Source organism: Aythya fuligula, chromosome 20, assembly GCF_009819795.1.
Source record: "Aythya fuligula isolate bAytFul2 chromosome 20, bAytFul2.pri, whole genome shotgun sequence".
Classification (NCBI taxonomy): domain Eukaryota; kingdom Metazoa; phylum Chordata; class Aves; order Anseriformes; family Anatidae; genus Aythya; species Aythya fuligula.
Window position 1 is genome coordinate 5223665 of NC_045578.1, and position 27135 is coordinate 5250799.

A 27135-nucleotide genomic window follows, 5' to 3' on the forward strand; every position below is an offset into this window, starting at 1 on the left:
TTGCTTCATCACTACCATCTAAATGCTTTTTTTCAGAGCTTGCTGCGAGCAGGAGGAAGCGCATGGATGCAAACGCCCACTTCGGGGTTCCCAAATTCCTCACCAAATGCAGACAGCTCTGTGGGCACGAAGGAAGGGGCCGCCGTGCCCGGCTCTGTGACAAGGGACGTGCCCTCACGCTGTAAATCACAGCGCCATGCCTGAGGGTGTGTTTGCTTACAACATTGCATCTGTCAGGACTGAGCAGAAAACTTGGATGTCGCCCCTCTGGAAAGCGAGGACTGGGCCAAGATCACTGTGGTGGCATCAATCCTCGCCGTAAACATGTTTAAGCACTTGCCATCGCCTGCTTTCCCCCTCCAGCTCCCCAGACCGGGGATTTCTCTTAAAATTCCTGGTGGGAATTCCACCAGGTGAGAAATGCTTTAATAACGGGATGCAGATCCTCAGAACAGGAGCAAAAGGAAAGGGAAGGGCTACAGGGGTGCGCGATGCCGGCCAGACAGCACCTTCCCACCAGCCCCAGCTGATGCCAGCACGAGCCCAAAGCGCCTCCGACGCCCAGACAGCCAGGCTCCGCCGCAGGAGCCAGCAGGGCATAAATTTCTTCTTGTTTACTAGAGGGGGAAGGGTGTCCTGGCAAAGCTTTCTCGCTAATGTCTCTTGGCTTTATCTCTGGGTAACCTTGGCAAATAAAAGCTCGTTGCTGAGTGGGCATTATCCCAACCCGCCGGTAACAGAGCAATTCTGTTGTATCTCACTTTTTTCCAGTCCAGTAGGAATTCCTAGCCCCTCCCCGGTCAAATTAACAGCATCTGCCTGAGAACAAGCACACGAGGCACAGCAGGGAGAAACCGCTCAGTGCTAGGTGAGGGAGAAGGATCCCAGCCTGTGCCACGTCCCCGCGACCTCACCGTGTAGTTGGGGTTGCCCGGCTGAATGCGAAGCTCAGCCAAGATCCAGATGCCGTTGGTGAGCTTCAGAGACTGGTAGAGCATGTCCTGGCCCTCCACGTTCCTCTTGGCAATGGTGTACACGTTGTTGTTCTGCAGCTTGCTGGAGACGGTGTCTTCAGAGAGAAAAAGGAAGAAAAACACATCTGTTAATTCAGATTCATCATCAGTGGAGACAGGAGAGCCCAGAGGAGCGTTCCCAGGATGCAAGCACACAAGGAAACGCTGACTTCTGTCCCGGAGATTTCTCTGGGGACAGGAGCAGCTATGACAAAGAAAAAAGTCCCGTTTGCTTCCGTGGAGCCACCTCTTTCTTTTCAGGCTGTGATCCTTTGTTAAGTATTCGCCGATCTCGCAGGGCTTTCACTTACGGGATCCTGGGCAGGGATCAGGAGAACTCAGCACCTTGACAAGGCCGAGATTCAGCAGCTCGGAGGGTACGGGGGCTCTGCTGTACCTACAGCCCCCAGCAGCCCCAGGCAGGCTGCCCCAGAGGCAGCCAGAATATGAGGGCAGAGAAGGCAGATCCCTGCTTGAGGTGCTCCTGGCTGCCTGGTTCCAAGGTCCTGTGCCAACCACAGCAGCTTCTTCCTGCTTCCCCCTCTCGCTCACAGAGCAACATTTCTGGTCAATTCAACATCTTATAAAGTAATCAAAATCCTTCCCCTGTCCCTCATTCCCTCCATTTTATTTTTTTAAAGTAATCAAAGAGTAGAACCCCACTGCCCATCTGCTCCAGCACAGGGCTGTGACAGAGTTTGTGTGACCTCAGCACTCACAGATGTGCGATTTCACCTGCAGAACTGCATGGACACGACCACAACACACCTGCTTCCAAGGGACATCACGGAGAAGCCAGAACAGAAGCAAATGCACAGAACACAAAGCCCCAGCCCAGCAGCCTCTGGCTCTTGGGATGGTGCAGGGCAAGGTGAGCCTCAGCCTTTGGGTGCTAGCAAGAGGAGAGGTTACAGGCTTGGGTGGGAGGCTCAGGGACCCACATAGCACTGCTCCAGTAAATTCCCATTCCTGAGAATGGATGCAAGCCTGTGAGGCTGTACGGAGGGATTAGAGAAGGGATAGCTGGGTCTGCTCACACACCATGGAAGGGTAAAAGCAGCAAAGGGCCCCATGAATCCATAGGGTGGTGCAGACACCTGCTCCTCCCTGGGCAGCCCCAATACCCCGGGCCATGGGGTGGCTCCGCGGGCAGCCTGTGACCCCCTGTGCTCCCCGAGCTGCAGGGCGGCTGCGTGCGGGTCGGGTTCAGGCATCCAGCTACCCAGACACGCTCAGATTTAGGTTTCCTCTCTTCCCCAGTTACTATGGAAACTGGCAGATATAAGGAACTAATGAGATCCTTTGCTTAAAAACCCTCATTCCCTCTGTCTCCTCCTCCCACCTCTACTCCTCCTCCCCACAACAAACTCTGCCAGATCAGGGGAGCGGGCAGCGTGGAGCCCTCTGCTCGCAGGGAGCCACAGCCCGGGCACGATGCATGCTGGAGGCATCTCATCCATCGGGGAGGAGGCCAAATCCCATCTCCTTGGGCCACCCCAGCCAGCAAGAGCTGCCACCGGGGCTCTGGGAAAGCAGGGCGTGCTACCCGAGTGCTGGCTCACAGAGCGCATCCTTCTTTGCGAGGGACAGCAGTATTCAAGGGGATTTGCTGTTTGTCCAATTTCAAGGGGCTGTGGTTAAACCTCACCGCTCGGAGCCCCTCTGGACACCAATCTGGGAAGCGGAGCTGCTGGCAAGGGTTCAGCACCCTCCCTCCGGCGATCTTCATCCCCGAGCAGAGGAGTCTCATCCCTGGGGAGCGTGGGCACGGGGTCGGAAGCAAGGCTGCAAGTGGGGAAGTGAAATTTGGGCAGCTGTGGGGCTGCTAGCCCACCACGAGGAGTGCAGGATGTGAGACAGGGCCATGGAGCAGCTGCTTTTTGCCAAAGCCTTCCACTGTGTACCAGCACCTTGTGCCATTCCGGCAGCCGCTGCTTCTACTGGGGGCAGCTCCTCGTACAGGGGCTCTTCAGGCTCCAAACGGAGGTGATTTCTCCCCAGCTCCTCCTCAGAGCCCCCTGCAGGCTGCACCCTGCCTGTGGGGGTACAGGGAGGGAAACCGAGGCGGGTCGACTCCTAGGACAGCCTGTTTCTGCCTCCCTGCCTGACCTCAGTTATCCCCAGCAGAGCACATGAAATCCCACCAAACACACCCCATTTCAGCCAGGTGCCTGCAGCAATGCTGTGCTGATGCTCAGGGTGCCCAGCACCTCCTGCCCCCTCCTCCCAGCACAGATTTGGGGACGGGTGTGAGCCGAGAGCCGTTCCTATTGCCTCTCGCCCCGGGAAGCTGCAGCAGCAGCTCCCATCCCTCCTGTGCTAGCGAGTGTGGGGATTTGGGATTTTGGAAATCGGGCAGAGTTGCTAAGCAACAGTGCCAGGCTGTGCCTGGCTGAAGGCAGGGCCGCTAATGCCGTGCGACAGCGCAGCCCTTGAAGGCAGAGAGCTGCTGGGAGCGGAGAGCTGTGCCCGGCTCTGGACGGGGCTGCGGCTCCCCATCGAGAGCACGGTGCTCAGCGAGGCCCCGGAGCAGGCAGGGTTAGGGCTGGGTGGTGCTGCCAGGCACACACGGCCCCATCCCACAGTGCTCGGGGACTGTGAAGCACCCCAGAGCCACGCGAGCCCTTCTGCAGGCCGGCAGTCTGCATCCAGCCTCGCTACACAACTTTCTGCAGGGCTTTTTCTTCTGGTTCAGTGCTCCTTGTCACATTTGGAGGATACAGAAAGATTTCCCTATCACCATTGCCAGAGAAGCTGATGACATCAGTTCATCTTTCAGTGTTGGTTTTCTTTTTGAACAGCACTTCTGATTACCCTGCCTCAGAAGAGGTTCCCTTCCCACCCAACCACCCAAGATACCCAGCTTAACACCAACGGGACACCTTCTCTGAACACGGACCTTCCTCCACGGCACTCTGCAACGAGCACTGGCTGGCAGGGAGGAAAGCTTGACCCTTGAATCTTGTGCTGTCGTGGCTGGAAACATCCCTGCTCCATTCCTAGCAGCACCTGAATGGTTCTGAGCAGCCAGCCGAGGCTGCATCCAAACACCAGAGGGATCTGGAGACTCGGATCCAGTGGGGAGACACTTGGGTCAGTATTACGACAGCACCTCCATTTCCCAGGTAATAGGGTTCTTTACCAAATGATCAGGGTACTAGATCCCCACATACCTAAACACACCTGAGCGACTTGCACATGATCATCTCCCTGTTTGTTCCAGCAAGAAAATCCAATTTCTTGCAGCCCTAGCCTTGGAGCATCACTTGGGAATAAACGAATGACCACCGCGCACCGATAAAGCCCCATTCAGCTCCAAGTACCGAATTTGTCATTTCACACCAAATTAAGGACCAGCAATAAGGCAGCAAAACCCAAAGTTGCTAGAACTGCTGAACAGCACAGCGACTAATTAGCTCCTGTTTAATGGCATTCAGGCTCCATGTGCAAGTCAGCTTGTGCTCTTTCACTCAGTGCGCTTGAGTAAGCAAAATTTAAAAAAAGAAAATCATCCAGCTAATCTGATTTGCATATCTTAGCCTAATGTAGTGGTCCTTCAAAATTTAATCAAACCGAGCACGTTGAAAAGCAACGGAGAGGCAGCAAACGGAGCCTGAGCGCGTGTTCGGTTGCAGGGGAAACCTCACTCGGTGCAGCTGCACCAGCAGCACCCGGATTATCGGAGCCGTAGCAGTCTCTGAATCTATTTTCAGGCACGAATGACACGAGCGCCGGGTAAAACTGTCACAGTACGAGCAGGACTCGTTAGCAGTCATTAGGATGATTTGCAAAGGAAAGTGCTGAGGATGTTGCAGTTTTAGGGCCCTTCCCAAACGCTACCAGGGCCTGCTGCTTGTGCTCCCCGCCATCGAGGGGGACGCCACTGCCTGCTTCTAGCACTAGATCCCTGTCTTTTTGTTTAAGGCAGAACAATTAAGTTAGCTCTGGACTCGTAATAGATGAGATTGCAGGGGTATAACCATGACCTTGCGTTTTCATTGCAAGTTGTATCTCTGAATACAGCTTTCTCCACAGCACTATCATAAGCTCTTCCTAAAGAGGCAGATGCATGAAACGGAGCTCTAATCGATTCAGGATGTGCAGAGCATCCCAAGTACACCCTGGCCCCACAGCACAGCTCCAGTCACTCACTCCTCCATGGCCATACAGCCCCAAAGAGCAGCCTCAGGACCACACCAGCTATCACTGCTGGGAACCCGAGCCCAAATCCCTCACCCAAAATTAAGCGCTCATCCCTCACTGAGTCGCTGGAGATCGTGGGGATACCTCCAAGGATCCAGGGCTTGGGTATTTTTGGAACCAAGATGCTGGGGAAGGGATGGGAGCAGCAAGCTAGGACTTTTTCAGGGCTCCTGCTCCTCGCCCCGCAGCCTGGCACCTTGCTGTAGACTTCAGCTGGCGGTGCTGCTCACTGCTGCCTGCAGCAGCCAAGATTTCCCAGCTGCTCCGTGCCCTGGCATGGGGTGAGCTGCCAGGGCCACGAGCCTTTTCTGCCACCCCCGTTCCAAACCATCAAAGCTCCGGTCAATCCTATTTGGCTTGCCTCATGGGCACAGGATGAGTCTTCTGCCCACAAAGGCCTCGGAGCAGGCTAACACAGAAGCACCTCCACCGGCAGACCGCGTGCCCATCTCCTTTTTGTCTGCAGGAACAAAGGAAGGAACCTGGGGAAGTGCTGCCGTTCACACAGGAGGTGTTGTAAGGTGGCTGCTGCAGCGTGACAGACAGACAGCCCTGGATGTACACAAAATTCGTGAGCTGCTTTCTTGACAGAGAAAGCCCAGCTCCATAAAATCCCTGTTCCAAGCTCGTTTTCTATTTTTAATTATTATTTTTTAGTTACTTAAAACTTCAGTTTCCCCATTGGGCTACGAGACCCAGCACCTTCTAAATTTCATCTGGGGGTCATTGCAAGCTGCAGACTTTATTCCGCACAGCTCTGCTCCAGCAGCTGTTGTGTACCTTATTTTATGCGGTGGTACGAAAGCTACGTGTGATTATTTCAATGCACCAGACCTGCCAACTGCCCTGGCCGAGAGCTTCGTTCTGCTTTGGCATCTCCCACAAGGAAGGCTTCAGAACACAAATCCCTCTCCTCCACAAGGAACAAGTTCCCAAGGATTTTATATCCCACACCAATTTGCTATTCGCAGAAGAAAGAAACAAGGTGCCTTGAAAGAAGGTGATTTGAAACAAGGGATCAAGAATTCAAGATTGTGAATCTTCCAAGATTACCGCCCTACTGCAGCGTGTGACCAAGCAGGCAGCGTTGCTCTGGCACAGCCCAGCAGCCAGCTGGATTCAGCTTTCGTCAGAGCTCACCCCGTTTACTTTGCCTCCACCCTGGTGTGCACCAGGGGTCACTTCCCACGGTACAAGAAGCCTCTGTCCCTCAGGGTGCTGGAAGCCCAGCCCTCGCGAGTTTTTGGGCACGCCTGATCATTGCAAAGACAGGCGCGGTGCTCTTCAGACGGTCTGTGCCAAAGGAGGTCACTGCTTAGGTGGAAGGAGAGCAGCAGACTGCGTCAGGGTTGCACCAGCAGCTGAACACGAGGACTAAGACAAGCACACACGATCCTCCCAGCTTTCCCTCCTGCAAGCTCTTGGCCTGCTCCCTGCCAAAGCCCAGGTGGTCAAGGAAGGAAACAGCCCACAGAGCTGCAAGAGGGAGGAGGTGTCTGCCGTGGAAGTACAGGAACAGAAACTTCAGCTGATGGAAGCATCTGAAATCTGTTCGTGAGACATGACCCACTTTCTCCCGCATGTAAGCATAGAGGCTGGCAGACCCTGAGAGCTCTAGAGCCTCCAAGTGCTTGGCCACGTTCAGGAGAAGCCCCACTTCCAGGGTGCTAGCTCCAGCACAGACAGCTCTGCAGAGAAACCTCCTGGTGTGGCCGTGCTCTGGGAGCCACTAACGTGGTCTCCACTGAGCATCACCGACTAGAGCAGGCAGGGCAACGTCTGCCCTCTGAATGGCAAAGCCCCCTTGTCTCAGACCTGCCACTCCATGTTTGTTTTTTTTTTACCATTTCCTTCTGGAGGGAGACGGGTTCATGGACCAGGCTGTGGGATCACCTGGCCACCACACTGCCAGAGCTCCCAGCCTTGCACATCTCCTCCCAGCCACATCCTCTGCAAGCCAGGACCACGACACCCCATTGCTGACCCAGAGCAGCTACCAGCATTTTTGATCTGATGTACAAAGAGCTGGGGATGTTGCAGCTAGGGCATGGCTGGAGCAGAAGGCATCAGGGACGGCAGCGCTGCAGTGCAGGGGGAGGCAGTGCCAAGCGTGGTGGGGAGCAGAGGGAGGGCTGGGGGAGGTGCAGAGGTTGTTCTCGTCTGAAACCCCACAGTGAAATCAAGTCAGAAGGTTCAACAGCTGCTATTTTTTCCCCCCCCTCTTGCGTGCTCCATCTTTTATATTCAAAAATAGTAATAATTATGAGTACAAAGAGACCCATGGTTTCTTTCTGCAATTGAGGCAAGAGGGTGCTCATTGTGTAATAGCAGACACGAGAGAATAAAAAGGTTACGGGGTTTGTAATCAATAGGGACACTTTTTTCCTCTGTGAAACACAGCAGCTTTTGGTAGAATCGCTTGGCTCCCATCCAGAACCTCTCGATACGGAGCAGAGCTGCTAAGCTGGCCACGTTTCACTCTCTACTCTCCCTCATCCTGCAGTAGTAAGGTCACACCTGCAAGGAGAAGGCTCGCAAGCAGGGGCAGCTAGACACCTGAAGGCAGAACGAAACGGGATGGATCACGATCAGGGCACATCCAGGCAGCAGCTAACTACGGCAGCTCAAAACTCTTCTCTCACACGGCCTGTCCTCCGTACGTGGCAGAATATTTTTGCAGTGGCATGTAGGATTGCTCTGCCACAAGAGAAAGGTGAAAGCAGATGCTGAAAGGTGAAAAGTCCAGACCGGGATTATGTAGCTAGGGTAAAGGCAGGGCTGTACGACACTGCCTGGCACAAACAGCAGCAGGACAGGATTAAGCACAGCCCCAACGCAGCGTTTGGCTCTATCTAAAAGAGCAGCTTTACAGAGAAGCAGAGTTATAAAGAGAATAAAAGAATACAAGATGCAGACTGAAAGGAAGACGCAGACGGGTGAAATCGAAGATGTGGGGTTTCAGATGTGCTTTCATGGACCTAGCTACGGACCTGTGCTTTTATAGCCCTGGGATCCAGGGCTCACAGGCTGCTGTGTTCCTAAGCACAATGCCCAGCGCCCTGCTGCCCATACGCACTGCTAGTCATAAGGAGATGTCTGGTGAGGATCAAAGGTGGGTCTCAGAGCTCGTACCGTGGCAGGATTAAGCTACTCACCGGCATTCAGGTGGCAGTCTTTAATCTGGAACTGCAGCTCGTTCTCGTTTGGAATGTCCTTCCATGTCGCGAGGAAGACCTGGCGCTCTACAAACGAGAAAGACAATCAGCACCCCCGGCCCCTCGCAGGATTAGGGCATTAATTAAATCACTGCAGAACGATACAAGGTAAGGACACAAAAGACTTCTTGGTCACATTTTGCCCTGGTGTGGTCAGATCCAGGATTTGCTTCTAAATGACCTCAATTGCACTGCAAAAGCAGCAAAGCTTTGGTGGCTTTCAGACCCCTCCTCCCCCCAAATCAAAGACAGTCTGTGAGCTGCTTACAAACCAAGAACATGGGGGATTTGACAAGAAGGAAGGAGACCTACACTTTTAGGATTATGTTACTGTCAAAGTTAAGATGCTGCTTTTCAAGCAGCCTCCCCTCCAATTCAAACAACAATTTAGTAAAGAACAGGCAGCTAAGTGCTACAGTGAATAGTGCTACGTGTGAAAGTGCTGCTGGGACAAATCCTGCACCCATTTGAGTGAATCAAACCAAAAAACAAACAAACAAAAACTGAGAAAAACAAACAAAACAGAAACCAGTCTCAAAGAAAACAGACCCACTCCTTGTCTGGCAGGATCAGAGCAGAGCATGTGGGTCCTGGAAGCACAGCTATTGGAGTCGCAGGATGACAGGGAAGAGCTGTCAAACTTCCAGTGATCAGTTTGGGCTGTGGAGCTGTGCTGCCATGGCCATGGATCATGGCCAGGCACACGTGAACCTCAGCCATGGGACAACTGTGCCCGGCTGGGCGCTGTTAGTGCAGTCTGGCTCAGGGAGGCTGCCCGCAGACCTGAAAGCACTCACCCATTTTGCCATCCTCTACGAAAAGCACGTTGAGAGGAATTAGGCAGCTGAAGTAAAAGACATCAATGTTGTTTTTCACAGCCACCTGTTACAGAAGAAACAGGGGGGTTAAAGCATCTGTATTGCCTGGAAGTCCAAAGGGGTCCCAAGATTTTACACAGTCTCGCCGCCTGCCCATGCCCTTGCAGTGCTCTCCTAGCACAGGGCAGCTCTGAACACGAGACCACCTGGAGAGATGTTGCTGAGTGGAGTTTCAGACAGATCAGTCCCACCCCTCGGTGCCCACTCCATTTTCACTAAAAGCTGCTCAATCTTCTCCTGGGAGCATTTCACTGTGCTGCTTCGGAGCCAATTGCACTGACGGGGTCACCGCCAGCATCCTCACTCTTTTGTCCTCTCCCTCCCCTCACTTCTTCCACCTCCCAAGGCAAATTCCTCTGTCCTGGCCACACACAGCTCCTAGCACGTCTGTGATGTTGCACAGGAGCTTCTCCATCACCCCTCTTTTTCATCTAATTCTTGCAATTCCCCAGCTCCACCCTCCTGTGTATTCCTTGTTCCTTAACCCCAGCTCTCAGTCACATCTGAACATCCTTGACGTCTCACAGCCTGGTCATTCCCTAGAAAGCCTGAAGCTGATCCACTCACTGCACCTTCCTCCTAGCATTTTCCAAGCCTCCTTAGTTAAAGCTGTGTAGAGAATGAACGTGTATAGAAAACATGTGCTGGGTGGTGATTCCTGGAAGGAAGCTCTGCTGTGGAGCAATCAGGGAGGTTAAAAAAAAAAAAAAAAAGAAAAAAAAAGGATCATTTGACAAAAGACTTAATTCTCAGTGTCGTTAAACTCTGCCAGCCAGGGAGATGCACTGCATTGCCTTTTATCACACAAGCTTGCCACGTTACCAACTGAACTCTGCCAACACTGAGAGCAACCTCACTTTCAGTTTTCCCCAGGCTGAGAGCTGACGGTACAGCAGGAGCAAACGGGAGGCCTGAGAAAGTGCACTGTCATAACATAGCAGAGAAAACGTGGCTCTGGGCTTTATTCCTATGCCTCTCACGCTCTCCTTGCATCATCCTGCACAGCGATAGCCTGTCACGGGAATACAGTTCAGCAGACACCTGCCATCGCTTGCAGTGAAGGCAACGTAGCCTGGAAGAGAGACCTGGAACTGAGGTTGCATGGGGAGGAGCCTTGACTTTCAGGAGCCATTTGAGCTCCCACTTCCTTTGAAAAATCCCAGAAGGAGTTCTCCAATTTGTCACCCGGCTGAAACACAAACCAGACCATGCTGAATGCTAGGCCAAAGCAATAAATTTGCTGCTACAAAGGTTTATGCCAAGGCAACCTCCATTCACATTAAATAATTACATACATTAGTGTTCTGCTGAGCAAATCTATTGTGCCACAGTGGCAGGTTTAGAAAGACACCCCCAAATGTCTGTAAAAATAGCTGAGGGTAGACAAGGGAGGGGAATAAACTAGAGAATTCAAACCCAAGTCAGCACACAAGCCAGAGGACAAGGGGTAGGAGATGAACACCCCATACGAACTCTTCCAGCAGCTGGGAAGGTCCCAGAAGTGCAAAGAACAGCAGAAAGGCAGACGTGACAGCCTGTGAGGCTTTCTGCTCTCAGCCATCACTAAAGGTAGTAGCTTATATTTAATTCCCCAGCCCAAATCAGCTTAAGATGGGATTAGTTTAAAGCCTACTGAAACCATGTAAATTATGGTGCAACCTAGAAAAAAAAATACTGAACTGGCCCTCTGAGCAGGGAGCTGTCTCACGCTTCCATCGCTGGCGTCATATTTGGGAGCTGGAGCACCTGATGTTCGAGCTAGAGGCTACAGGACCCAGAGGGGTAAAAGCAGATTGGTGGCTGGGCCGAAGTGATTCACCTCTGCAAAATGTGATTAATAAATACTGGGTGAGCAGCCAAAAATGCACCTCTGAGTCTGGGAGGGGAGCCTGGGAAAGGACAGCAGCGTGGCCATTCGAGATGCTCTGCTGGGACACAACAGACATGGAGATAAGCCAGAAGAGTGAAAATTGAAGCTAAACGTCTGGGAAAATTTGATAGTGAGCATTATTAAGCAGCACAAAATTCTCCTGATGAAGAGAGAAGCTCCAGTGTGCCTGAAGTATTTAAAACGAGCCTTGACAACGCTCGCAGTAAGAGGTACTGTAGCAAAACAACAAAGCAGAGCAGGGTCTATGCTGCCTGACCTAAGATCTCTCCCAAATCTGATTTCATGATTAATTGCCTTGCCTTAGAACAACAGGGATGACTTAGCTTTTGGAGCTAATTGTTGTTGCCATACAACAGAGGTTCCTTACAAGAGGGGCTGGGAAGCAGTGCCTTCTCTCCAGTCACGGTTCTAGAGGCTCGCACCAAATTAATATGCTAACCCTGTCCCTGCAGTTCCAAAAATGCTATAAAAAGGTATCTGCTGACCTGCTTCTCAACTCTGCAGAAACATACTGAGTAAGCTGCTTTGGCTGTGCTCTGGAGAGCTACACAATTAAGATGCTCTGAAGTGTAATTTCTTCCCAGCAAAGCACAGCAAGCCACACATCAGCCTTCCCCCCCAAACTGCATCGCCGGATTGAGCAACAACATCCCATGTCACCTCACAGGCATCTGTAACGATGCAGGAATCAGCTGTTACAAATAATTTTTGCAAGGAGGAAAGGAAAACAATGCAGCCTCCCAAAACCTATAGCGCTGGGACAAGATGGGCAAGCTCTCCAAGACTAGCTTCCAGCACCAAACACCACGCACTTCTCAGAGCAGCCAGGCACGCACCGTGGTCCCCAGATGAGGTCCAGGCACAGCAACCTGCAGACACGTGGGCAGGGGAACACAGACCAAGAAGCAGCTAAGAGGCTCTGCCGGCTGCTAACAGCTGTCCAGGGTCATACCTCAGCCCCAGGAGCATCCAGTGCCACTTGACGGGCTGCAAAAGCAACCTCATGCAGAAAGCAGATCCAGAGCAGTGCCTGTGAGAAACCGAGCAGCTAACAGCAGCCACGTGCCAAAAAAATCAGTGCTCCTTAGGTGAGAGCACAGGCCTAAGACAATCAATGACATTTGAAGTGGTATCAGTAGCTGAGAAGTCTCTCCAGGTTTGACATGCTTGAAAGGAACCTCCACTCGCGTTCAATAAATTCTCCGGTCCAGGCTAACTCTGCCTGGGGCTTCGCAGCTTTAACCTGTCGACCCGCACTTGAACTATTAAATCTTTAACAAGACCTCCAGCCTCAGACATTTGAGAGTTTAAACAGAAGCATTTTGAATCAAAATGGCTTTCCATCTGCAATCTTTTTGAAAGGAGAAAAAAATTACTACCTTGCGAATTTAGTCAAGCAGACTACAAAGCTTCTGAGGGATAGAAGTCAAAAGGTGCCAGATTTTCATGTGATGCTTCGCTGCTGAAAAGGTCTGAAAACACTAAAAATTGGCACAGGGCTCCCAATTACTTACATCTTGTTTGTGACCATCTGACTAGAGGAAGCAGTACTCGCAGAAGTAACCTATGGAATATATTTGCTCACCTTGCAGCATGACCCCCCTACCTTTCTGGCATCCTTCCTTGTAGTGCAACGCTCTGATGGCCAACATACGGTATTTTGGGGAAGAGATACCTCATAAGAACAACGCTAAGTTATTTTCTTCAATAGCATGGGTTTCTGACGCTTTAAATCCCAGACTTGAGCGTAAGAACCAACTTTCAAAGTCAAGTCTGAAAGCAACACAGATGCTTCCCATCAGCAGCAAGTACACAACATACCCACTTGGAATCCCATTAGCACCTACACTAAATTAAGGATTTACTTCGAGTTTGGTTTTGCTTTAGAGCCTGGTAACAGCCAAACTGTTAAAGCGAGAACTCTACTCTGCAGAGTCTTTTTTTTACCTCTGCCAGCACAAGGTCATGGTCTATTCTGTGACAGTCTGCTGCTCTGGCTGTCAGATGCCTCCAGGGAGTGCTCACTGTTTCGCTTCATTCTCTTTGACAGGTCGGGTTCTCAGGATCTATGGGTGCCTGACAGGCGCTGCCAGCCTCATGCTGTACCTACAGGCACAAGTCCCCAGCACGGGCAGCGGAGCTGTGCGTGCAGGGCCAGGCTGGGTGCTGCGCCCTTGGCCGGCTGCAGGCACATCGCTTACGTCAATGGTCAGAACAGCGAGTTACTGGGGGAGGGCTGCACGCTCACATTCGCCTGGCTGGATGAGAAATTCCAAACACACATTTGGTAAAACGTGCTGCACCATGTGCCAGACCTGTCCTCATTCAGCAACCAACAGCTTCGCACAGCTGAGCTAGGAGCCGGCCGCAGATGTCGAGCCATGATGGGAGCGTTACTTCAGAGAGCCTGCTGGGGTTTCTCCTCTATGCTGGAATAAAACTCTAGTTTGTAAAGGCTGTTGAAAAAAAATAATCCAGGTAACAAACCCAAAAAAACACCTTGCACTTTTAACTACCCAAGGCTGTTGATGGTTGGTCCAGTGAGCTTGACACAGCTCACGCAGGCCGGTACCGTGCCATTTATCGAGCTGGCTCCAAAGGCAATGACATCTGCCTGGACTCGCTGCTCATGCCAATTCCCAGCCTTGTTTTTGTGGAGAGGTGATACTGTGAAATCTGTTGCCAAGTGCTGAGGGCTCTGCATTTGTGACCCAGGATGCATTAACACTTCTCCTGAATGAGAGCTCCGACAGCTCTGCACTGCCAGTGAGAAACCGCGGCGGGGAGGAGCACGGGTGAGGAGTTAGAGCAGGGCTGAGCCTGGAAGGGTAGGTACGATCTGGTGTGTTAGCCTGGCTGATCTTTTCTCATTGAGAAAAGTTGTACCTTCATCTGCCTTTACGGAAATAATGCTTTGCCAAAGTCACTGGAAGAAATACAAACGTTCTGCACCTCACACTGCTTTGCAGCAAGGGAGAAGTCTCTATTTCCAAGTGTCACTTTCCAGGAAGAAATGCAGCTGGCAGATCATCCCTTTCTGTGCTTGCCAGTCCAGTCCAAAACATTTTATGGGCGTTGTGGAAAACTGAAGCTGTGCTTCTTTCAGCTGTGTGTTTGGTAGCTGCAACTACCAGCCCTGGTAGCTGACAGCAGGTAACACCGGGGAAGGCAACGCACTGATTGTCAATTTTGAATGTTTATCCCCAGAGAACAGCAATGCTCCAGGCTCAGCCTCTCTACAGCTCCGGGAGTCCCCGCAGCTTGTTTTTGATTGTATCGACTCCTGCAAGTAGTTACCATCTCACAAAAGAGATTATCAGCCTTGTGACATGACAGCCAGGCTTGGTCTCAGAAACTCAGCAGGCTGGCTCCACTTCACCCTTTCCCACGGTTATGGGAGCAATTTTTGTGTACGCAGATGAACAAACAGAGTATTCTGATTTCATAGCATTTCACAGCCCTTGAAAGGCCATTTATTAGGAACAATGGTAGCATAGGAGGGCTCTAATTCCAGGCATTTTCTTATTCCAAATTTTGCCTTAAGACCAAGAACCATCCAGAAAGAATTACAGTTCCTCACCAATGCAAAATCCAATTTCAGAACCCCTTTTTCCTCTTTGAGAATTCAGCCCTACAGTGCTGTGCCCAGTCCAACTTTGGCCTTATCCTTTGAATAAATCATTGCTTGACTGGGTGTCAAACCTGAATCTCAACAGGTCAATAAAATTAGCATCACTGTGTTGGGATGGGAGGGAGCAGTCTGCTCTTCGTTAGCACAGGATGCAAGACAACTGGCATGCAGATGACTGTTTAGTTGGGAGCTGTAGTTATAATTTACCTACGTAAACTCCCGAAAATATTTCAGCTTTCATCTTCTTGTAAAAAGGGCTTTTTGTTAACTTGTCAAATATTTTAGTACCTTCCCATAATTACAAGTGTTAAGATTAAGCCAGCTGTACCGGGTGAAAGATTAGAAATGGTAATAAAAATAACCTGAACAAGACTTGAGTTCATTACTTCCGAAATAGTTGCCTAAGGAATGTACAACTAGCCTTTGAAGTTCTTAATTAACATGACAAAAAGTTGAAAGCTATCGGTTTGGTTACTTGAGGACTTATTTTTCTTGTTACTAAAAGAGAAAAAGCCCTACCGGAATAGGAGATGGACAGAAGGTCCTCAGGTTCAAACCAGCCCTGAATCTACTTCAACGTTCCCCAGCTCAGAAAAAACTGCATTAAGCAAATTCAGCTTGATGAGTGTTTTGGTTCTTCAATGAATACAGGGACATTTGTATTCTCTACTCCTATATTGTGCTATAAATTGTTCCCTAAGTAGGTCACCAAAATGATTTCTGAATGTTTCAAGACAGATAATTTTTACATGAACTCACAAAACAAACCCAGAGCCTTGGCTGTCAGGGCAATGACAGATCTCCATCAAACCCACTGCTGTCAGTAAAGTAAGGGGAGTGCTCTTTTTAACTTGGCATCTGCTATCATGATTCAACTCTTTGCAGAGAAATATACTATTACTCCATATGGCAGCTTCCCTAATTGTAAAAGGGCAGCCAACTTCTATGGCAATGAGAGCGCTAGCAAATTAGCAGCTAAGTCTGGCACTAATGAATGCTCTGCTGTCTCAATATAAGGTAGCTGGAGGTTTCCTCGCATGTTTTCTCTCCGCTTTGTTCTAGCAGAAGAAGCTACAAGAAACTGCGTTCTGATTCCTTTAGAGATTTAATAACCCAAATACTTCACTTCCTTCCTGATCAAAGGAAGCAGCAACTTGAGAATGCCTCGTCGAGAGCGTCTCTTGTGTTATGGAGGCAGATCACGTCATCTACACGACTTCTGCTCCCTTCAGAGCAAGTGGTGGAGTTCACACCAGCTGACCCAGAGGCAGTGATGCAACACGTCCTCGTGACATGGATGCAAAGGGAATCCAGATTTTCTACACGGCAGAAGAGCCCAGTGGAAGGAAGCACATGTAATTCCCTCCCTGTCCGCATGCTCCCCCAGTCGCATGACTGAGCTCAGAGTTGAGTGTAGGACTGCTCGTTTGAGCGCCAGAGAAGCTATTTCAAGCTGTTTGCCCAAAGACTCATCAATAAGTCATAAGCCCCAGAATGGAAGTCAAGAGTAGGGGAAAAAAACAGTTGCTCAGGCAGAATAAATAGTAACTTTCATTGCATTCTCAATCTAAAAAGAGAATGAGCTGCTTCAAAATATTCCCCTCTATGGACTGCTACGTTACAGGAACCCAGCCTAGTTCCCTTCTCCTGGAGGCATGAGGCAAGCGAGACGTGCTGCAGTGCACCTTGACTGGATACTGGGAAAAGCATCTTGGAGGGCCCAGCTACACAGAGCAGGGACAGTCACGGAGTCCAGGACAGCTGCAGGTGATAGCAATGGGGACAGAATCCTTCCAGGTGAGGACCACAGCCCTTGAGGCACGCCAGTACTGATGCAGACAGCCCCAGGTCCAAACAGGGGGAATAACTCCCTGGTCTGTCTTGCCTGAGGCAGCCCCACCTGACAATAAGCCTGTTTTATGGAGTGCTGTCCCCGGTGTGCACACAACAGCCTCGTTATTGAGACATTCACTGCTCATGTCACTTCTGCCCTGCCTTTCATAGGACAAATCTTGTTTGCTTTGGCTTCATCTATCTGGAGGCAAGGACGTGTCGATGCCTTTGTAGAGCACCTGGAAGTGAAGAGCACTAGAGAAATACTGATCACATGGCAGTTTCCATCTTTCCTGCAACTCCTTTAATTGCCTCAATCCTTGCTGGTATTTCTTGCTGCCTGCTCCACCACAGGGACGTGCTCGCTCTGTTCACACCAGCTCCACTTCATAAGCCCAACCAAACCTCATGATGTGTTAACACAAAGGTATTGCTGGAGCAGACAGAGACCTTACACAGATATAAGCACTGGCTTTGAAGTATTTGAAAAGGCAAGTAACAAAACTCAAGAAATCTGCTTCAGAGGAAGGAACAGGAAGAAGTTTTGGCCAGACTCACAGCCCACATCTGTATAACCTTCTGGCTTTGCCTGGTTACCCTATACGCGTGGGATTTTGTTATTAGAGTCTTACCACGTTGTGTTGGGATAAACAAACCAGACAAAGCAGCTGATCTTCCCCCAGCCCAGGAGGGGCAATTCTTACCTGGAGGTTGTTCAGAGGCTCCATTTTCATGACTGGTCCCAGGGTATTGAGGGGCAGGGAGACATCAATGCTTTGGTTTGGCATCAGAGGTGTGTGAATGGCCAACGGGGTGCTTGGGATGACTCCGAAGCTGGGCAAGAGAAAAGCAGAGGTGATGACAGCAGCACTGCATTTCTGGGAGCCCCAGCCTGACTCTATGGGAAACCAAAGGCAGAGATGCTGTCCCAACACCTCTACACCTTTTTGCCAAGCACGAGCTGGCTCACCTGCCCTCTCCTGAGCTGCCCCTGCTGTTACTCCAGGAAAAGGAACACAGCTGACTGCACCATGGCAGATACTCAAAGCAGGACAAAGCAGAGAAAAGTGAACCAGGGCGGTCTCCCTGACAGTGTGCGCATCCTGCTCAGGGGATCAGCATCTGGGAACAGTTCAATCAGCTGCATGACAACAGACTGTGTGCTGAGCAGCAGCCCGCACAGCAAGGAGCAGCATCTGAACTTAGGAGAATGAGGAGGCAAGCTCAGGCCTCTGGGCTCACTCTTAAGAGAGCTGCAGAGCACTAGGAGCGGAGTACATCACACACCGTGTGGCTGTTTATTATTGGGAGCTATGGAAGAAGGAACTGAAGCTGATACAGAAACAAATACATAAGCAAGGAGGAATATGTGGTTTGTAACAGAGCACTGCAGAACAAATAAATCAATGAGCCGGCTGTCTGGTCCCCAGTGGCAGTGCCTGGACTTAATCCTGGCTCTATTGCTTAGTTTGAGACTTCTTCAGCTGGGGACACACACCACAGCAAAGCAAATGTTTGCTTGCCTCTTCAGTCCAAGTGGCACTTAATTCCACAGGCACCTCTGCTTAGCGTAGAGAAGAGGTAAAGTAGCTAACATCTAGCTTAACACTTCTGCACAATGTCAGGGCTTCTTTTCAAAAGCACGTGGAAGTGCAGATGCGTGAGATACTTTGGGTGCCTACTTCTGATTGTGTTTCTCTTTAGCAGTACTCACATTAACTCAGAGGTGAGAGAGCACTTATAGGAACAAAGATGTATAGGTGTGGATTTTTATTTCAGGCAATGAAAACTGATTGTGTCTTTGCACAAAGCCAGCTGCACGTGTACTGGTTGTGTCACTCTTTCTGAAACCAGTAAATGCACCATTCTTGGTTCTCCTGTTTTCAGCTCTTTGGAGCTGAAAAGAGAACACTGTCAGCAAGGGCCTAGCCATGTGATTTGCTTTCTGCAGCTGTTTCACCTTGGGGGACAAAAGCCTTGGTGTTTTTCCTCATTCTCCGAGGGGAAAGAAAGTTGTATTTTCCTAAGTGGCCTTGATATTATGGCACACTAGAGCTCTAGCTTTTTTTCCCCCCCCCCCGTGCTTTATCCCAAGACTGCAGTGAAGGCGATTAGTAGCATCAGGAACAGAAGCTTCCCAACCACAAGCCTTAACGTTTAAACCCAGAGCCAGCCCAACACAGCTCTTTCCAACATAGACACAGTGGAAAATGGTGACACAAGAAAAGTATTTGTAGAAGAGTAAATAGTAGTAGATTATATACAAAGCATGTGCTGATACGCTGCAAAAGGAGGACCTGCTGTTTTACCGTACAGTATTTAAACTTACATCCTTGAGAAGCACCATGTAGGTGTGGTTAGAACACAGCTTGATGTATGGGGAAAAAATCAAACACAAAATGCCTTTTTTTTCCCCAGTCCAATTTGCATGAAACATTTGCATATAGCAGCTTAACGAAAACTCTCCAGAAAATATAGCAGTCCAGGGAGAACATTTACTAAGAGTTACGTAGCATAATGTCTTTTGTAAGTAAATATTATTCGTCCCAAGAAATCCCAAATTTGCAAGGCTAACAGTGATATTAAAGAGATGGTTTCAGTGGACTTTTGTTACAGAGAACCCTTTTCCTGTGAAGGGATCTTAAGAAATCAGTGAGGCACTTCAGTCACAAGATACTCCTTACAGCCTTGGTAAGAATCAGCCCAATCCTCGATGCACTGCTCACAACAATTCACAACAAAGCATGCTACGTGCTCTGTGACTGGGAAGGATACTTACGGGAAGACATGGGTTACACTGCCATGTCACATCTCTTGGCTAGGATGCGTTTCTGAGAACAATTTGTATATTCTAAACACTGAAGTGGCTGTTCCTTCTGACAAAGTCATTTGGCTGCCAATTACTGGGAAAACATGTGCCGTAGGCACTTACCTTGCAACTTTTTCATTGACAAATAGCTTTATTAATGAGACCTGTACTTCCAGACAGTTTGAGGGGCAGCACAGCAATTAAGTCAGGAGGTAAAGTCATTTGGGATTAGTACTTGTGCAGCTCAAATGCTTTCCTGTTTATGCTCTCACTTTCCTTGGGGCACTTACTGGCTATAAAACCACTAACCTGCCTAACAACTCAAGAGGTGGCTTTAAAACTCTGCAGAGATGAAATGGGGAAGATGCTGCTTCAAAGCCAGGAGAATGATGGGACCATCTCCTGCCTGTTTCCTCAATGGAGGAAGGCTGCAGTACCAGGACAACTGAAAAACATCATGGATTTATCAGTTCGTGTTTTCATCTCTCTCACAGAACTGTGGTGTGATGGAGAGTTCAGGCTGTATCACCCAGCTGTTTTCAGGACTGTATTACACACCCACGTAAAAGGTAGCAGTATCTAGCAGTGCAGACAGACTCCTGTCATAGGAATGTGCAAGCTTTTTAAGATCACAGACAAAGTCTATTGCTTTCTTACCTGTTCTTGTTGAACTGAATGGCAAAGTCGGTCATGTGCTGCAAAGCCTTGTTGGTGAAGTTCATCTCCATGTAGATGTGTCCCTGCCTGTGACTGAACGTGCCAGAGATCTCCAATCCTTTAGCTTTCACTGCAGGCAGCCAAACCTGGAACACGAGAGATCTCACTCAGCATGAGAAGTGTAGCCTGGAGACAAACAAGCACAGTTTTCCTAACAGGAAAGTCTTCAGTTAGGAAATCCTGCTACCTTGGCACATTAAGCCCACAGATGCTAAAGAAACTACAAGGAAGATACAATGTGGGGTGCTGAAAGGATAGAGCTCACCAACAAGAAATTAGCTCGCTGCTCCTAATGCATATTTGTTCAAAGCATTCACGTAGGAATTTAAATATATTATAACATTGGCGTGCACAAGAAACACTGAAAGCTTGTGTCCATCACACTAACGGGAGACTTACCGTGTCTATTGATGGACAGGCTTCTCCAAGGATTTGTTGGGCTATTAGAGGCAGGACAGTACTAAAGTTGTACCAAATAATACCACAGGGCAATACTATTAGCTGTTTGTATTCTGGATTCCCAAATAATATTTGTGGGGAAAAAAAAAATAAAAAAAATCAAATTTGAGTGGTTCAGATAGAAGTACTTCGCTCAGAATTAGTGGGTTCTTTTGTCCTTGGTCTTATACAGCACATAACCAAGCAGCCACAGACCAGAAGTTTTGAGTATGCTTTGCAGTATCCTATGAAATCTAGGATCTCTGGCCGATTTTAGTTTATATGCCCACTGACGATTTAATAAGAGTGCAAATTTTTGTTTATTCCCTTTGAGGCATGGAAAGCTAACCCTGAACTCCCTGTGGTTGCTCCACAGCCTGTTACCAAAATCACACACTGTGTATCTAATGAACGCTGCAGACCTCTGTCACTAACAGAGCATTTATCTGCATTACATTGTGGAGTGCTCATCCCAAGCACGAGCTTATCTTCAGCGTCATGTTCGATTCCTTCAAATAAATGAGTCTTCCAGGAAAACTGTAGCTAATGGTATCCTGCCCTCAGTGTCCTGGGGAAGCATGCTGAGAAAGTAGGTCTCCAAAAACACCTGTCCAATAAAATTGAAATTTGCACAGCTGCTATATGCTATTCTTTACAGTAATATTGTCACATGAAAAACGAAGGAGCTGCTAAAGAAAACTAAATCAAAAATAACAACAAAAAAAAACGAACCAGAAGCATGTTACTGTCTCTTACAAACCACTACTCTGTCCAGGAAAAACCTAGGGCAAACATAATGCAAAAGAATTGAACAAAGATGTCCCGACAGCACCTAAGACCAACAACAGAGGGGACACGTGAGCTGTTTCAGTCCCTGTAGCACAAGGTATGGCAACATACTGAGGTTGTTCTTTTCCCTTACGTACAGACTTTGGAGCCACATATCCTCCAGGAGCCATGCCTATACCAGATGAGAGTTCGAAGAGATCGTTGAGTCCACTGCTCACCACCGCTGGGGTGGGCGAAGGGGCAAAGGTGGCTGGCACAGAAGAGGGAATGTAGGTCTGCCCCACCTGGAGGGGTTAAAAAGAACAGGCACCGATTAGTATCTCATACGAAGAATGCTATTTATTAAATAAAACATGAACTTGGGCAAAATCCTAAATATTTTAAAGCCGTTTGCAGCTTCCCTGCAGAATTATCAATAGTGCTAAATAATGCATTTGAATTCGAAAGCTCTTGGCAACTAATCCCTACACTCGGCTGTCACCTCAACCATGCAATAGCTTTCACATCATTTTTATAGTTTCAGTAATCTATTCCCACCATAGAGGAATCTTTCTTCTCCATTGCTCCTTCCTAAAAAGACAGCGTGCTTTCTGGAGCTACCCTACGTAAGCCCGGGGAAAAGACAAGATGCTTCAAATCTTCCCTCAATTGTACCAGTCTTCAGGAATCTGCAAGATTTTGCATATCCAGAGATAGCAAGGGAGGCAAAACTGTATCGTGTACTCCCACCCAAAGCAAGAGCTCTGTTGCCTGGGGACAACATTTCTGCAACAAGGGCAATCCTTCCCCCTGGACTTCAGAGGATGCCAAACTTGGGGCATTAAGCCTCAGATGTCCAGCTCCTAGGGGAACAGTCCCACCCAATTTACACTTCCAAGTTGTCTTACTGTGAGCAGGAGGAATTAAGTGCTTGAGGCTAGGATTCACCAGTCAGCAGCCCAGAACAGGCAGAATGACCGAGGTAGGCAGCAGGAAATACTGGTGCTGGGTCTGAGATCTCACCACTATTCTGTGCTCGGGAACCTACCTGAGACGGGGCGTTTTACATCCAACCCTTTGGACAGGGAGCAGTGGTGGTTTTATGGAACCGGGTGGTGGGTTTATGCTGGCCCAGGAAAGCAGAAACCTGACTTTGGAGGTGTGATCTCTGCAGAGTAAACATCTGCCATGTTCTGGAGCGTGCTGCCTGGGGGCTACAGGCAAACCGTGCCACAGGCTCTCCTCTGCCCTCATGCCGAAGTTAGACAGGAATGCAAGAGTCACAGGGAAAGGAGCAGAGAGAATGACTGCAGCCACAAGAAGTGTTTCAAGGGCCCTCCTTCCAGAACTGAGTATGCTTTTGTCATTGAATTACTGGCTACACAGTGCTAGGAGGAGGGACTGGAGCTTTCTCCGGGAGCTTGCTTTTGACAATGGGTTGAAGGCACACTCCCTCCTGCCTGCTGTGTCTCCAAGCCATTTTGCATCATTTTCCAATGCTTTCCTGAAAGAAGCTGGTACGCATTTGAAGCCAAGGGTGCTTTGAAGCAGCCTGAAAGTCTCCCATATCCTGGGCAAGCGCTCGAGGCACTAGGACACTCTCAGAGCACAGGCACAGAAAAGGAAGCCAGGGGCAGGCAGAGCGCAGCGCTGACTGTGTAGTAGGAAAGCTCAGAGCACCTCTACAGGATCCAGATTACCAGGAAAAGTTGTACGTGGCTTTTGGGAGGAGAAAAGCTACTCAGTTCTGACAAGCCCCTGGTGACACTGGCTTTGGGTTACAACAGAACAGGCTGTACCAGCAGACAGGTTAGCACCTTTGGCCTTTCAGCTGCCAAAGCAGTTGCACATGGTACTGAAACGTTAATGCTGGTGCTCAAACTAAAAGCTCTGAGAGAGAAGAGCTAAGCAGAGTCAACAGCTCTGGCCCTGGCCGCTCTTAGGAGAGCCCAGGTGACAGCTTGACTCAAAGCAACGTAGGTTGAGACCTTTGGGTTTTGGCTCCAGTCGTCCATTTTCAAACCTCTCCAGGGATTTGAGCATCTTCCCGCACATAATGGGCAAGGCTGTGTTTAAAAACCCCGAGCTCTGAGCAGCTTTTTAAGGTGGGGAAAAAAACGGAATGGCACTTACTGCCGGACTTCCTCCAATGCCCCCGCCAAGGTCACTGCCAAGCTGAAAGAGAGAAGGAGAGAGAGGAGAGAAAGACCGAGTTCATTTAAGCCGAGGATCAGACAGCCAGGGAAGAGCTCGCTCGGCTGCACCGCTGCGAGCACGTCTCCCTCGCTGGCCACGTACAGGACAGACAGAAATGCAATGATGGGAAAGCACAGGGAACAGAGGGGCTTTTTTTAAGCTATTTTGTGAGCAGAGCTGTTTGGAGAAGTACCCCCTACACCTAGCTGCAGAAAGGAGCGTTTTGTCAGGTTAATAAAACCCCAAACCTCGCTCCCTCGTGCGCCTGTCACCTGCCCCACAGCCTGCGCAATCCGCCACGTTTCACGCACCAGTGCTTCTCCTTCAGCCCACAATGCTGGCTGCCAGCGGGCCCGAGCAGCTCTGCAAAACCCAGTGGGGTAACTGTGAAAGGGAATAAAAATAAACCTGACAGGAAGCTCGCTTCCTGAGCGCTTTAGTTTTCGAGGGAACAGCTCTGAAGGATGGCAAAACCACAACGCGCCGCGCTACCACGCCGCTCTTCTCAATGAGCAGGAACAAAGGGAAGGGAAGGGAAGGTAGCTGCTCTCACCGAAGCCCGTTTAGATGAGCTTTATTTTCCCTTTGAAGACTGCTGCCCCTCCCTTGGGGGAGGCAAAAGCAGCTTCCTAATCTAATGGGCCACTCGAATAGTGGAGAGTTGGCAGCACACTGGGTGTTTCGGTAATGGTCTCTGCCGAGGTACAGACACAACTGGAGGCAACTGGAATAGCTGCTGTACCCAACCGTATACCCTCCATGAACACCATAACCTCCCCGGAGCCCGTCTCCCAGGGCATCCTGCAGCTGTCCTACCAGGAACTCTCTTTGTGAAGGACCTGAACCACTTTCTCCATGACAAAACCCATTTTTAAACATCCGCACTGTTCCATGCACTCGAGAGATTTCAGCGCTCAGGGCAGATGCCAAACCTGGCTACAAGTGCTGCTGGCAGGTACAACATCACTCCCGTGAATATTTATAAGGCACTCGACAGGTGACTGAGAGCCAGGAGAGCAGGCACAGACCCGCAGCAGTTGCTCACTACAGAGACATCTCCAGGGCTGTGTCCTAGGCTCTTGCTCAGAAGACCACCGTGCTTCTTGCCTAGCGCGGCTTTTTGTCACGTTCAGACATGGATCATGCCCTGATGACATGTGTGTAGGAAGAAGTGAGATCGTTTTTTTTTTTTCCCTTTTCCCCCTCTGAATCTCAGTTTATCCCTACCCGAGGTCCTGAGGAATTTTATAGGGGGTCCCTCACCGTCTGCAACAGCCGCCTCTCCGCACACAGCCCCAGCCCCTCGCTGCCTGCTGGGCAGTGCACGAGTCCAGTTTTTCTTTACTTACTCAGATGAGAGAGAATAGAGCGATTGCAAAGTCAAAAAAAGGATCAATCAGACCAGAGAAAGCCAGCCAGAAGATTCAAATCCAATTAATACCGAGCGTATAAAATAGCACTGATTACACTGTCAGGTCTCTGACTGAGACAGCCTGGCAGAGCACAGTTCTGTTCTACAGACTGCTCTTCAGCCAAAGATGTTTTTAGATGAATAGATCAGATCATTTACACCTTGTTACTGGCTCACTAAGGAGTAATAAATGCATCTATTACACCTCATCTCTATTCAGAGTCTTGCACACAGATGAACTTCACACTTTCTGCTGACAGGCAGTGAAGTCCAGAGGAAAAAAACCTGTAAATAATCCAGTTCATTTCCAGCTGACTGTATGCATGGAGGAATTCTGGTACTGTTGTTTGAGGCAGGAGGAAGACTGGTTTATCAAGCAGCAAGCATTTTACAAAGGGTATTATGGAAATGAGGGAATAATTCTGCATAATCGAGCCAGATGTTAACTGTGCTACCGTTTCCTACTACACTCTCACAAGAGGCTGCAGGTTAGGAATCCAGCCTGGAAGAAACCTCTACACTGCTATCTCCGTGTGCTTGCTGTGAGCAAGGGGAGGAGGGACCTCTGGGGTTCCTCAAGCTGTCTATCTTCCGTTTTCCCTGGCTGTCAGGCCTTGGGGTAAGAGTAGAATCTGGATTTGTTGCTTGCTCTGAGTCGAGTCTCCAGCTCTCACCCCTTACAAGGAGAAGGAAAAACTCATTGGCTCGGAGAATTTATCACGAGCCTCCTTACCTCCCTAGATCACACCCAGCATCTTTGCTTTGTGGTAAGAAGAGCTCTTGGCAACGCCAGGATCTGACCTGCTGCTGCTGCAGCCCAGCTCTGCTCCTCAGGGGTCTGCACACAGGGGTCTGCTACCCTCGTGGCTCCTGTGCTCGGGACCGAGCGCTGCCAGTGGGTGATGCTGATGGGTGGCACGAGGCTGCACAGCGAGCTCCAAGGGGTGGGCAGCCTCAGCAGGTCCCTGCGGGCAGAGCTGGCTCTGCCTGGGCAGTGAAAGAAGTGACAACATGTCTACATAGAGATTTAAGGGGAAAAAATAACAAATACAGCATGTTCCACACCAAGTCTGGGGCGTGCTGCCCATCACAGCAGCACACAAGCCTCTTTCCCCATTTTTCTTGCCTGTCACCCTCCTGCGGCACCTGGTTCAGAAACTACAGCCCCCGAGCACCCAGTCCACCTGAGACACCTCAGAGATAACTTTCCTCCAGCCACCAGAGGCGAAGAGATGGTAGCAGCAACGCGAGTACGAGGGAAGGAGGAAGACAGAGGGGACAGGAACCAATTACCCACTGAGCGTCTTCTCCCATCTGTAGTGAGAGGCAGAAGGGAAGCAGCAGATATTAGTCAGGCGTGAGGCGATGCTGAACCAATTCCCAAGGGCTCTGCTTAACCGTTTCCATTCATCTGGCGGCCGGGCAGCCGCTCCCGAGGGAGAGAGGCTGTGATCCTGCCTGCCACGAGAGCAGATTGCCACGGGGACAGGACCACTGCTGCTGTGAGCCCTGCCAGGCTGAGCGCTCGCAGTGATGCGGGGCGATGAAGGGCTGTGCTCCAGCTCGGGATGCTCCAGAGCCGACGGGAAGCTTGGGGTTGGGAGCTTGCAGCACCACAAAACCCCAATCCTGAGCCCAAAGCTGGTAAAGAGCACAGAGCCTCTGTCTGAGGTGATAAGCAGGGGATGAGCACGGAGCCCCGGCCACCCGACACAAAGCCCTTCTACAGGGCATTTTTCGTCCCACCAAAACCACCCTGCTAGGACAGTGCTCGAGCGGCCACGTGGATTTGCAGTTGTCCTGACTTATGAACTCCAGCACTGCTGGAGTTACTGCATCAGCAGGCTTTATTTGCATTTTAACAGTAGCTTGTAATGAAGTGACTCTGCTGAAGTGTTCATGTGATCCGGAGGGGTTACAATCACTTCTGCAACATGACGTGAGATATTTGGAGCTTCAAGAAATAACGGGAAGGAGGAGCCAGGGACTGACACTGCAACCAGCATGGCTCAGCGACCAGGTTGCCTTGCATCTGCAGCACAGCCAGAGCTTTCTGAGCAGCTACGCATGTCATGGAGCGAGAATTCACAGGTGAAAAGGAGACATTTGCTGCCTCCCCCCTCTCTCGCTCC

The 27135-nt window shown here is 49.9% G+C and overlaps 1 protein-coding gene across 2 annotated transcripts in view; it reads right to left on the bottom strand.

Annotated features, from left to right (window-relative positions):
- The window catches only part of AP2B1 (adaptor related protein complex 2 subunit beta 1), an 80431-nt gene that overhangs the window by 2442 nt on the left and 50854 nt on the right, over positions 1–27135 (bottom strand). For both annotated transcript variants that reach the window (XM_032200712.1, XM_032200711.1), the window contains exons 15-21: positions 23530–23571; positions 21555–21701; positions 20131–20276; positions 17369–17498; positions 9229–9313; positions 8372–8458; positions 915–1069 (exon numbers count right to left, since the gene is read on the bottom strand). In XM_032200712.1, the coding sequence (XP_032056603.1) occupies positions 915–1069; positions 8372–8458; positions 9229–9313; positions 17369–17498; positions 20131–20276; positions 21555–21701; positions 23530–23571 (792 nt within the window). The remainder of the gene's footprint in view (positions 1–914; positions 1070–8371; positions 8459–9228; positions 9314–17368; positions 17499–20130; positions 20277–21554; positions 21702–23529; positions 23572–27135) is intronic.